Genomic DNA, 13,120 nt, shown 5'->3' with positions numbered 1-13,120 from the left:
TGTCACCTTCAAGTTGGCAGTTCCTGCTATGTTCCCCATCACAAATGCAGTGCACTACAGCAGTTGATGATCTGGTGTTTTTACACACTTGGTCTGTGCATGCCAGCATGTATGTACATATTCCATAGTAACTTCTCATCCTGACACTAGTGACAAGAATAGAAAAAAATCTACCTAGCTGTAAATAATAATAATTCACTAAGATTTACTTCAGGAACCAGAAAGTTGGATAACATTTTTTTTTTCATGTTTCTGGGCAACAAAAAGGGTATTAAATTCTCCAGAGGAACTGATTTTCCCCACCCCCCACCCCCCGTTGAACATGCAGAAGTGCATGGGAGACTCCTATTGTTTTCAAGTTTGGTAACTTCCCTTAACTTGAATGTCACTAGAATAATGTCAGCTTGGTGGTCTGAAAGAACAGAAACATCACCACCAGGTTTATATAGGGCAGCTACAGGGATTCTTTGTATACTTGTGTACGTATGTCATTAGAGTTGATGTGGCTATACCCTCTGCAGCTTTTGGGACATGGGAGCTGCAGACTACTATATCTGAGTAGTCCCGTTGGTTTCAGTACTGTGTTCAATTTTAAAGTCTCATTTGTCTGAGCTGTAACAGGAGAATTGTAGAATTAAAATGAACTGATGAAAAATTACCTTTGATTAATAAGTGTATGTATGGTATTTAAAGATAGTGAATTTTACAGGCAATTTAAAAGAGACATTGGACTTACTGAATTTCCACCAAGACAAGATTATGCACTGTTTTTGAGGTTTGAGGCCGTAGGAAGTAAAGATGGCTTTCTGCAAGCTCTGAATGGTGACAACATACCAATCAAAGGTATGTTATCAGAAATATATAGCTTACGTATGGAAGACTTCGAAGTTTTTAAATTTTTCCACGTCTTCAGATTAGTAATTTTAAAAGGGACCTGTATATGTGTTGTGGGGACCTGCACATGTACATTAAGAGAACTGGTGCTGAATGCCTCAAATAGTGAGGAAAAGGGCAGCATTGAATTTAAGACTCTAATTTGGGGGTGGAGGGGAAGGGGAAAATAAATTTAGAATAATTTATGTCACAAATGCACCTTTTGGTTGCAAGCATTAGTATTTAATTGTAGGTTTAACTAATTTTTAAAAAATAGATTTGTAAATCACTGAAGGTTTATGGTTAGGTCAAAATGATTGTGTTTTTCCAATTTTAATAAACGAAGAAGGTTTTAGCCTATATAAATAAGCACGTACATCTTGCATTAAGTTTGTGGCCAATTATATTAAAATTCTGAAACACAGTATTAGAAAAGAAGCCATGTTACTTCATAATTTTATATACTCTGTGGCTGTAAGAGTCTAAAACTGTTTCATGTCTTTTTAATTCAATGTCGTATTTTATACTTGTTTCTTACTCTCTTGTGCAGAGACTCATCCTCATCATGTGGAGTTAGCTTTGACAGGTTCAGGGCTTCCTGTCATGTTAACTTTCAGTCCAGGACCAGTTGTTAATTTTATGGACTGTTTCATGGGTGAACACACAGAGATTATGTGCACTCTCAAAAATGAATCTGAGTCACTTCCAGTAACATACAGCTTCCACAAGATAGCGCATTTTAATATTTGTCCTGAAAAAGGGAAAGTAAAAGAAAAATGTACAAAGGTAATGTAAATGCTCATCTTTTCCCAGTAAATAGATACTTGGTTGGAAAGATGAGGACAACATTATCGTCTACAATTGTTCATGTTAGAACTGTAAATTGTTTTGTTTGCATATTTTCAGTGGTGAATACTAGATTCACTTAAGAAGAGGTTCCACATTTCCTTTTACATGAGCCAAGCTCATAATTTATTGTCAATATAGAACCATACAGTGGACTCTGTTACTCTATCAAGCACCAAATACTATCAATTTTCAAATGGGGAGGGAAGGGAAAGTACATTTTGTAGTGACTATGGCCTTGATTCTGCAAAGACATAGATACTTAAGTAAAATTACTCATGTACCTAAATATTTGCAGGATAAGGCCTTAGGTTTAATTGTTCCATTAAATCATATATTTTAGCTACTTTTCCTTTTATGTAGCATAAAGATATTTAAAGTTAGAACAAATATATAAGTATATCTTTTATGAACAGATAAATTGGGGGCACCGGGGAAGATGTGTAAGTATATTATTCTACAGAATTGAGCTTATAAAATTCTGTTAATGCCTAGCAGTTCTATACGTCTTAATTTGCTCAATTACATGTAATAATTAGTATTATGAAAAATCAAGTAGTACCCTTAAAATAAATTTGAATCAGTATGATATAACTAGTATTTAATAAAGAAGTCTACAAAATATCTCTCTGTTAGCTTTATTTTTAATAAAATGTTTCATAGCAATGTTCATTTTTTTAGGATGTGATGTTTTCATTTGCTCCACGTCAAGCAGGAACTTTTAAAGTGAAGCAAGTTGTAGAGATTTTTGGTTCAGTGGCAGAGGAAGATAACTTACAGTCTTTGAAGATCAAACCCTTCCATCAAATACATTTAAGTTTTACTGGTGTATGCAAACCTAAAACCAAGAAAATTATGTTTAAAATCAACCCTGGTATGTTACTAAACAAAAAATTCTGAGTGTTTTCATTTTTAGAAATATACTTCTTAACAGGTCTTAGAAATGGAGTCAGTTCATATTTTAGCCATTGTTTTAAAAAACATTTTTCTTTGAAAGCTTAAAGAATACTCACTTTATTAAAATATATCCATGGTAGTGTTTTTCTAATTTTTACATGATTAGATAAATCAGGGTTTAACTTTGTGCTGCTTTATATGATCCTGAGGATTTGCAGTCTTATGTTTTACATTAAGAATTATTGTACTGTACTTTTGTATTTAACTGTCTTAAACAATCCTGGTAATTTATTTTTCATTGTAATGTATCTGTTAATACCCTCCACCTAAGGCTTGAGAAAATATTTAGGAGCCTAACTCCCACTGAGTTAGGTGCCTTAAAAACCTTTGAGGATCTGGACCAAAGTCCCCGTTTTACCAGAATAAATACATGGAGATGGTCATTTCCTTCTAGTAAATGATCATCTCCATGTATTTATTCTGGTAAAACTGTCAGGTTTGAAAGTTTTATATTTATATATAAAATACACTTATCTGTGGTGAACTGATAATACCTTGGATTATTGAAAATGAAAAATTAAAAAAATTAATAGGGTTTATCATTTATACTGTCTTGTTCACTCTTTGCATTTCACTCACATCAAACATAATCATTGTCATTTTCTGGTGGTTGTGCACTTGCACAGTGCTGCTGTGTTTGGATTCCAAACAGTGACATGGACCATGCAGAATAAGTTAGGAGGGACAATATATACCACAGGTGTTAATGTTTTTTCAGGCTACTATTACCCCATGATTTCACCATCACACCTGGCTCTTTGATCTTTTCCCATATCACTGTCCTCCAGCTACCACAGTCCTATGAATCTATGATATCCATAGCATAAATGATATTCCAGAGCATAAAGCAACTCCCTCATATTCCCAGTTAGGTTATTTGTCCTTGTTTCTGATATCTTACAAGAGATCCTATGCAACAGTGTTGATTTGGCCAAGACTTTTGGTTTCAGAAACCCAGTTCTTGGCTAGTATCCAAGATGCTGTGACACCTAAATCCTGAAGTTTTGCTAGAGGGCTTGTCTTCGGTATGTGGCTGAATCGGTGCCCCTGCCGTAGATGCAGCGGCATCAGTTTAGTGCGTTTGGTGAAGACACCTCAGTTGATGGGAGAGTGCTCTCCTGTCGACTTCAGTACTCCACCTCAATGAGAGGCAGAAGCTATGTCGACGAGAGCGCGTCTCCCATTGACATAGCGCAATGTAGACTCAGCTTTAAGTTGATGTAAGTTAAATCGATTTAAGTAATGTAATTTACATAACTTGACTTGCGTAACTTAGCTCGATTTACAACATTAGTGTCGACAAAACCACAATGTTGACTTCCAGTTTCTATTCAGAATTTTGAGTTTTGTCTACCAAGTATTCCTCTACTTCACATCTTTTTCTTGGTGTTGCTGCTGGTCTCTGTGTATGAATGGTCAAGGAGAGGAAGGGAACTGAGTGCTCAGTAGCTGCCTCCTGCCCATTTGAAGAAACAGCTCACTGATGTAAGAGAGGAAGGCAACCTCCCTTCTCCCCAAACCTTCCAAGACATGGTGGGAAGGTGAAGACAGAGAATCAATTGATGGGCGATTAAGAGTTGTATCTCAGGGGTAAAATGAAGTGCTGCCCCCAGGCATGCTGTACTTTCTGGACACATCAGCATGGGGGAAGAGGCCCTGGTCCTCCCCTTCAGCCCACAAGGAAGTGCAGGGCAGTCTGGAGATGAGGAGAGGTCATAGGGCAGAGGTAATCAATTAATTATTTTTTGGCAAGGTCCAAAATTTTTGGTCAAGGTACAGTCAAGGTCCAGACACCAGACAAAATACAAAAATATTAACAATAATGACGATACATAAATAAATTTTTTTGCAGTCTGTTCAAAAGCACCTGCCAGTTAGGCAGACTGTGGGCCAAATCCAATTGACTATCCCTGTCATAGGATCTCATGGGGCCTCTTCTAGTTCAGATAGGCATCAGAACTTTGGGTATTTATCTGAAGCCCTAACCTGTTGCAGTTCTCCCATCTCTAACTTTTAGGTATTTTTTTTAAACAATATCTCAATAGGTGGAATAATGTGGAATATTAGTTTTGATTTGCTGATAATTAGAATTGGTATTCAAGATATCCAAAACCTCACCCTGATGATCAGTCCTCTGGTGGCAGGCAACCTGATTGCCCTAGATTGTAGTTTTTATATAGGAGGGTCATTGGAGAAGTTTTTCAGATGTTGACAACCGTTTCCAGTACATCTCTTCTGAACTCTATAGGCCAATTTTCAAGCACCTCCTATTTAACCTAATGGCTTCTCCCTGTCTCTCCCTTTCCCTTGATGACCATCCACCATTCTAAATGCTGTCTTCTTGCTCCCAACTTACTGACTTCTATGCAGTTTCTGAATGCAGGGTGGATTAGGGTATTAATGAGATATGTCTTGGTGGTTCCACGATGTCTCAGAGCAGAGAAGAGGAGGGATGTGTGTGAGATAACTATAACTCATCCACTGTGAGCTGCTTCTTCACCTGGCCAAATGAAGCACTGGCCACAGTGGGAGTATGAAGCTGGTTAGGTAGATGGAAGTGCTGATGGCTTAAAAGGGTCTTTCAGCTGGCCAGAGCCCAGAGTAACTTTTTTTAAGGCATTTTAGGCAGGAGTGGGTTAATGGTTAGATAGGTAAATCCAGCGTGCTTGTGGTTTGGAGGAATTGTTTTGTTCTGTGGGACATTCCAATAATTATTTTAAAGCCAATACACTTTATTGATTATTATGTTCTAAATTTACGTAAATTGAAAGGTGACAGATAATGAAAGAAAACACATGGGCTACAGATGTCTGTTTAAATAGTTATTCATTTTAGACGTGATTTGATGGTTGAAATGTATTTTATGTATGTGTAAAGACATCCATTTCTTTCATGTCCAGGGAACTTGCTTTGCTGCTCCTTTTAGCTCCTGTTTCTTACTACCTTCCCCAACCCTCAGGTTTCTGGTCAGTCATATAGCATAAGGACAGGACTTATGGAAAAACATTTCCATTTGGTCACCCAGGAAGTACTGCAATATGAGACTGGGTCAGTTTGAGAGTCATCTGACAAGTTAGAGTGGGAGACCGCCTAATAAGAAGCCGACCTTCTCAACAGAGACCTTTTTTTGGGCAGGGGAATATCCAGTAGGGTGACAAAGTTGGGATGGGGGAAAACATGTTCCTGTCTTCACTCCCTGTTTGTGCCTATGAATGCTGTTAGGAAATGGTTATATTCGGACAAACTATTTTAACTGGATTAATTTTATACATGATAAACTTCTGCATAACCTACATTAATAGAACTTTAAAAAAATATTTATCCGTTTTGGATTTAACTTCCTGGCTGTGTTTCTCTAATTTAAAAAATATAGGAAAGCAGACCGTGTGTATTAGTAATACATACATTTCAAACTATATACTAGTAAAATAGAGAGAAACTGGAATATATCAATTGTAGAGTCTGATTCTCTTCTCTTACACTAGCTTAAAATATACATTGTTGTTTGTATTATGGAAGCACCTAGAGGTCCCATCTGATATCAGAGCTACATTTTGCTTTTTGTTGCTCATACATAGTAAGAGACAATCATTGCCCCAAAATGTTTACAGTCTGAATATACAAGAGTGATAAAACATGAGAAAGAGGAAGTATTAGGAATTAAGTACTCTGAGGAATTGATACAAAGAGATTCAGTCCCCAATTCAGCAACACATTTTAAGTACATGTGTAGTCCCACCGATTTTAATGAGGCTATTCAAGTGCTTAAGTTTAAGTGGTTTGCTGAATCAAGGCCTAGATGACTTGCTCAGGATCGCGCAAGAAAGTTTGTGCCAGGAGCAGGAATTGAACAGATGTCTGATGAGTCTTTACACAACACCATCATTTCTTCTTGTGAATGAAGATAATGTAAATACACTTTTGTAAAACTGGTGTTAGAAAAGTCAGAACTCTCATTTTTAGATTGTGATTTCATTGTAATACCTTATGAAATATATATTTTTTCTGAATTGAGATATTCCTTTGTAACTCCCATTTGAAAATGGTAGTTTGATTGCATGTAACTTGTTTTATTTAAATCCTAAGGAATAACACCAATGATTACCAATGCAACTGGACAGTTGGTAGCTGATGAGATTGGGCGATTTATTGATTTTGCACCAGTAGCAATGCTTCAATCAGCTCAAACACAGATGCATACTCATCAGATAAATAGGGACTGTAAGAGTGATGCACTTATAGCCTTTCCTAATGATCGCTCAGCCAGCATTAGGCCCAGTGAACGACATAAAAAATACAGGTAATGTAGTATACAAATACTATAGTATTTAAATGAGAAGCTAGGATGTAGTATTAACAGTTATTACTTATTTCAAAAGTAGATCAAGATCAATCACTTATAATATTTGAGTATATTTTCAGACTGAATATTTTTATATATAGAAGTCTGTTTAGACTGAAGAATGTGTGTACTAGTAAATTTCTTCTTAGTTGCTTCTCAGGGAAAACTGCAGGTGTAACTACTAATTCTTGTATGTTTTATTGTCTTTGCAAAGTCAAATACTAATAATCACCTGTAACATAATGGGGGTTTGCAATAAATTATTTATAAACAAAATCAGTAATATTTTTCAAGTCTAATAAAATCCTAAATCATTAATATATATAACGAAGCTACATTTCTCTCTAAATATTTAGGACTATTTTTACGAAAGCTGACCGATATCATTATGTGGATCCAGATTTTGCTTATACTGATTATGAAGAACTGGAAAAGCAAGCACATAAGGAATACTATGCAGATTTTATTCAAAGTTTAAGACAGCGTCGCTTACAGAAAGAAGCTACTAGGTAAAATTTTATTTCTAAAATGAAGAAATACCTAAGGCATTGACACAATAAATACGTATTCATATTCAAATTAACTTCAGTGGTTCTACTCATGAACTTAAATTTAAGCCCATGCATAAGTGTTTGCAGTGCTGGGGATTTAGTTCTTAATGTATTCAGATTTTTTCCCCTAGTAATTATATATACGCTTAGGGCTGCTTCACTGGACAAAACTCACAGACAGAGGCATAACAAGAGCCAGTGGCTGAAAGCTGAAGCTAGACAAATCCAGAGTAGAAATAAGATGCATACTTTTAACAGTCAGGGTAATTTACCATTGGAACAATGGATTCTCTTTTACCTTGAAGTCTTTAAATCCAGATTGGATGGATTTCTAATAGATATACACTAGCCTAACTGGAAGGTCTGGGCTTGATGCAGGAATCGCATGGTAAAATTCTATGACCTGTGTTTATGCAAGAGGTCAGACTAGATGATCATAACGGCCCTTCCAACATTAAAATCTACAAATCTATTAAATGACCTCACTAGAATTGGCTGTATTTGATCCCGAAATTAGAGTTACCTGCAGGGAAATGAGGGAAGACCAGATTGGGCATTCCTGATATTTTTAAGTCTTTCCCACCCCTTCCCCTGCAAAAAAAAAAAAAAAAAAAAAAAAAAAAAAGGGGCGGGGGGGAGGCAGGGATATTTTATTATTTATCTTTTTAAAGTTCTCTTTGGACTTCTAGATTTGCTTACGAAATCACAAAAATGTATGTGGATAAAATTGCAAGTATGGGTTTATTACTTCATCTGTCTGTTTGTAACTGAATATTATAAATTTGTTAGAATAGCATTGGGAAAGTCTTATATATCTTTATAGAGTAGCCTGATCAGACGTACTGTCATGATTTAAAAATGACCATTTATTTAAAAAAAAAAATCTCAGATTTAACTTCTAGTTAAATCTTTAACCACAGTTTTTTATAAGTTGAAAATAAGGTTTATAATGTGAAATAAGTCACCAAGTACTAGTGATTATTTTCTGTAAGAAATACTGTAGATATTTATTTATTATGGGTGGCGGAGGTAGTGATGCCTTTTATTAAGGTTGCCTGACACTTTCCATTATAAGGCTCTGTTTTCACTAGCTTATAACTTTGCCAGATTTTACCCATTTGGGTTGAAAATTTTCATGCAACATGTCTGCTTCAGGCTATTTTATTTTATTAAAAATTTCAGCTAAAATGGTTCATCTGCTCCGAAGAACAAGGATAGGGAAAAATAGGTTGTTTCACACGTTAAAAAATTCTTAACTGTTTCATTGAGACACTCTTTCCATTTGTGCTTTGGAATAAGGGCTTGAAATTTGGCAGGAATATTACCCTGTGTCAGCCTTTTGCCTCCCCATGAAAATTCTTTCAAATTTTGGCCAGGGTTTAAGCCCCTGAAAAAAATCTCAGTTCACACATGTTCAGTAGAGACTTGCAGTTAAATTCTCTGAATATTCCATCTGGACTGGGTATGCTCCAGTTCTGGGCTGCATGGGATGAACAGGATTTTTCCTTGCAATTGCAACTGTAGTTGCTCATGCTAGCCACCAGGGGTTGCTGTGGCATTTATCAACTGAACTAAGAGCAGGGAGACTGCTTTTCCTTTGCTCTCAAAGCTCCCTCTGCTGGCATCCAGGACCTGACTTGACTGCAGAGCAGTGAGGAGTTGGTGGATAGGACATAGGGAGAGTGTATAGTAATCAGAGGATGGTGAGAAACCCATGGGGCAGGTTGCAAGAGGAGAGGGAGACAGGAAGTGGTGAGAGGGCTGCAAGGGACGGAGGGACAGGAGATGGTGCAGGAGAAGTGGCTTAGGAGCAGAGAGCAGGATATGGAAGATAGTGTGGGGTGGATAGGCACAGAGTGGGATAGGAGCTAGGTAGGTGGGGATGGATGGAGGAACAGGGAAGGTATAGGAGGGATGGAATAGGAGCAGAGGGGGAGAGTGAGGCAGGAACTGCAGTGTGAAGGGTTTGCGTATGAGCAGAGGAGGAAGGAGTCAAGAACTAGGGTGTGATGTTGGATAGGGGTAGGGGAGATGTGATGGTGGGGTAGGAGATGGGGTATGGGGGTACATAGGAGAAGAGAGGGGTAGGAGCCAGGGTTTGTGTGGGGTGCATAGAAAAAGTGAGGGAGGGGGGTAGGATCCAGTAGGTGAATAGGAGCAGAGTGGTAAGTGAACTATAACTGAGTGGAGAGCATACAGGAGTAGAGGGGGACACAGGCTTATGGAGGATTGGGTGGAAGGGTCTAGAACTACTAGGGTGCACTCCCTTCTAGAACCTGGAAATGAACATAGGAGTTTCTACATTCTTTGTCAGCAAATAGATATGAAACCCACTGGCAAAGTGTGATGTGATCATTCCCTGTGATGGCTTGTCCACATAGAGGATAACAGCTTACTATTGGTACCAGGTATTTGGTTAACACAGGTGAAAGAGGTCTGTGCTGTGAATCTAAAGGTTCAAACCCAATTTGGGGGCAGTATGTTTCCACATAATAGAATTTCTGGGGTTTTTTCAGTTAATTTCCTAAATTTTCTTTAGGAAACAATGTTAAAAAACAAACAAAAAATCTATTAAAAAGATATTAATGTTACAAAGTCAATCAGTAAAAAGTTAAGAAATGCAGAAGTTTGCTTCTGCAACTGTAATTCAGTCCCCTTATGTGTAGACACTGTGATACAGTATTTATTTACATGATCACCTACAATTCTTACTATAGGATTTCTGCCTCAGTCAGCGTTGTGTAATGGATGAGGCTGTTGTATGTAGAACCCCTGTCTCATTTGTTGCGGAAGTTGGAAGGTGTCTAGTGAATGAGTAGGGAATTGCAGAAAGAGAAACGATGGTCTGCTGGTTAAAGTTGAATGCTGCCCTGGAGAACTGGATTCATAGAATATCAGGGTTGGTAGGGACCTCAGGAGGTCATCTAGTCCAACCCCCTGCTCAAAGCAGGACCAATCCCCAATTTTTGCCCCAGATCCCTAAATGGCCCCCTCAAGGATTGAACTCACAACCCTGGGTTTAGCAGGCCAATGCTCAAATCACTGAGCTATCTTATGCACGGTTCCTATGTGATGCTGGGAAAATCACTTAAGCCAAAATGTTCATGGTCATGAGTTGCGTTGAACATTTTCTGGATGTCTAACATAAGACACCTGTGGCCAGATTTGAAGAAGTTCTGAGTTCTTGTGACTGCAACTGAAGTTGATTAGAGCTGTGTTTTGAACATATAAAGTGCAGTAAAAATGCTAAATACTCTGGAAAAATTAGGCCCTAGGTGGCAGAATTAGTGGACATTTCACCAGTTTGGCATTTCCTAACTTTTTGAGTGCTTGACTTTGCAACCTTAACATTCTTAGATTTTGGACGTAATTTAACATTTATATTGCAATAGTATCTAAAAGTTCGCAATCCAAGTTAGGCCCCATTGTTCTAGGCACTGTACAAACATACAGTAAATGTCAGTCTGTGACTCAAAGACACTACAGTAGGATTGCTCAAAGTATTTGACACAATTGAGGAATTTTTCTCTAGCGAAATATGCTAATCAAAATAACTACTTGAAATATTTTAAAATCTTAGTTAATTTTTTCATATGCATAACATGGAACATTTGTTAGGTTTCCAGAAATTTGGACTTTAACCTTTTTGTTTTTCTAAAGGAAATATAACAGTCTTAACAATCCTGTGAACATAGGCCTAAAACCAGCTTCAGGGCTCAGGTCACCAAAGATTACAATCACAGATTTACACAAGGAGAAACTGAAAGTAGAAACAACTCCTTTAAATGAGGATTGCCTGCTAAGTAGTCGAAAGCTGGCAGCAATTGAATCTAAATCCTTAACCAAAGAGGTAAGTTAGGCATACTTACATTAAATAAAAGAAAAACATAACACTGAGAATAATTGATAAAGCATTTGTTGGGGTTTTCCGCAGGTTTATGACGGGCTTAATGCTGTACCATCTTCTCCACAAGAGAAGGAAGATTGTAATATAACTTTGACACCAAAACAGCGTTATCAGATACTCATTGGTAAGATATCACCGAGGTTAGAACATTTCATTTGGCTGGCATAAAAGTATTTATTAATAGTAATGTAATCTATACAACTTAATTATTTGCCTTAAGTAGTATGTGCTTAATGAAAAGGTGGCTTTAATATGCGTGCTAGTGCTTGGTCATCAGTCCTACACCTCTGCAGACAGTATAGAGGTGCAGAACACTTAGATTTAGAAGAACTGGTGTATATCTCCCTTTGCAAACTAGCTAAAGTAAGTCATACCACATGTGTGATGGATATAGGTCACAGGATCAGGGCTGCTCATTCTCTGAAGCCCTAATGTTGCATACTATGTGGAGAAGCATTAATTTCAATAGGAGTACCCTGTCTATGGTTGTCTTCAAAGGAGAGGATTCTGGGAGGGCACCATAGTGATATCAGAATGGAGAAGGGTGGTGTCTTAAAAACTATTTTTAGACCAACTTTCAGTATGGTGTGGTGTGACAAGGAAGAACCCGTGTTTGGAAACCTGAATGGAACACCTCTACCAATGAGACTTGGTACCATAAATATTTCTCTGATTGCATTGTAAATATGTACAGGACATAAAATGTAGTTTTCCTCAAAACTAATAATACAGCCTCATAGATATTTTTTGTTGTTTTTTAAAAAAAAAAACATTGTTTGAGCTTGGAACAACTCAAACTGTGTCTGCACATTTATGTGCAAAGATGAAAGTAGTCTTTGGTTATGCAAACTTCCTTTGTGACTGCTTGACTTTCACTCTCTGCACCTGCAGCCCCTTGGGTTTAATTGTTGTTGAACATTGCAGAACACGCGGTTTTGGAAAATTCAGGACTGGGAGTATGTTGGGGTTATCTATCAAGTAGTAACCCAGACTGGTGGAAGCCAGAGTGGTGCTGTGAGGCTGTAGATAGGCTGCTGGAGTCAGAAATGCTGAACTCGGTCTGTCTAGCACACAGGCACTCAGGATGTGACCTGCATGCTTGTAGGCTGGTTGTGAACATCCCAAGTTGGAAGCTCCTACAGCAAAGCATTGTGAAGCACCTAAGGTTACAGGGCAAGTGGTGATACAACACCTTACTTTTCTGGATTGCAACCACAAACGCTGTCACACTTGCATCTTAATGCAACCAAATGCAAGATCATACATCTGGGTACAAAGAACAGAGGCCATACTTGTAGGTGTCGGGGATTGTATCCTCAAAAGCAGTGACTCTGAAAAGGACTTAGGAGTCATGGTGGATAACTAATTCAACAAGAGCTCCACTGAAAAGTGGTGACTAAAAGGGCTAATGTGATTCTTGGATGTATAGGCAAGAATATCAAGTAGGAGTCAGGAGATAGTATCACCTTAGCATTCAGCATTGGTGAAACACTTACTGTGTCCATTCCACTTCTGGACCGGTGTCCACACTTTTAAAAGGATGTTGAAAAATTGAGTAAGGTTCAGAAAGGGGCAACAAGTTAAGAAGCTAAATCTATTTAGTTTATCAAAGAGATGGTGTCAAGGTTCCTTCCTCACTCTGAA

The 13,120-nt window shown here is 37.7% G+C and overlaps 1 protein-coding gene across 3 annotated transcripts in view; it reads left to right on the top strand.

Moving 5' to 3' along the window:
* The window catches only part of CFAP47 (cilia and flagella associated protein 47), a 642,446-nt gene that overhangs the window by 30,887 nt on the left and 598,439 nt on the right, over positions 1 to 13,120 (top strand). For all 3 annotated transcript variants that reach the window (XM_037902107.2, XM_043538024.1, XM_043538025.1), the window contains exons 7-13: positions 710 to 843; positions 1,424 to 1,659; positions 2,401 to 2,593; positions 6,763 to 6,976; positions 7,375 to 7,527; positions 11,230 to 11,419; positions 11,504 to 11,600. In XM_037902107.2, coding sequence (XP_037758035.1) covers positions 710 to 843; positions 1,424 to 1,659; positions 2,401 to 2,593; positions 6,763 to 6,976; positions 7,375 to 7,527; positions 11,230 to 11,419; positions 11,504 to 11,600 — 1,217 coding nt within the window. The remainder of the gene's footprint in view (positions 1 to 709; positions 844 to 1,423; positions 1,660 to 2,400; positions 2,594 to 6,762; positions 6,977 to 7,374; positions 7,528 to 11,229; positions 11,420 to 11,503; positions 11,601 to 13,120) is intronic.

This window comes from Chelonia mydas, chromosome 1 (genome assembly GCF_015237465.2).
Source record: "Chelonia mydas isolate rCheMyd1 chromosome 1, rCheMyd1.pri.v2, whole genome shotgun sequence".
NCBI lineage: Eukaryota > Metazoa > Chordata > Testudines > Cheloniidae > Chelonia > Chelonia mydas.
The sequence above is the reverse complement of the archived record's forward strand: the minus strand, read 5'-3'. Positions and strand labels throughout refer to the sequence as shown.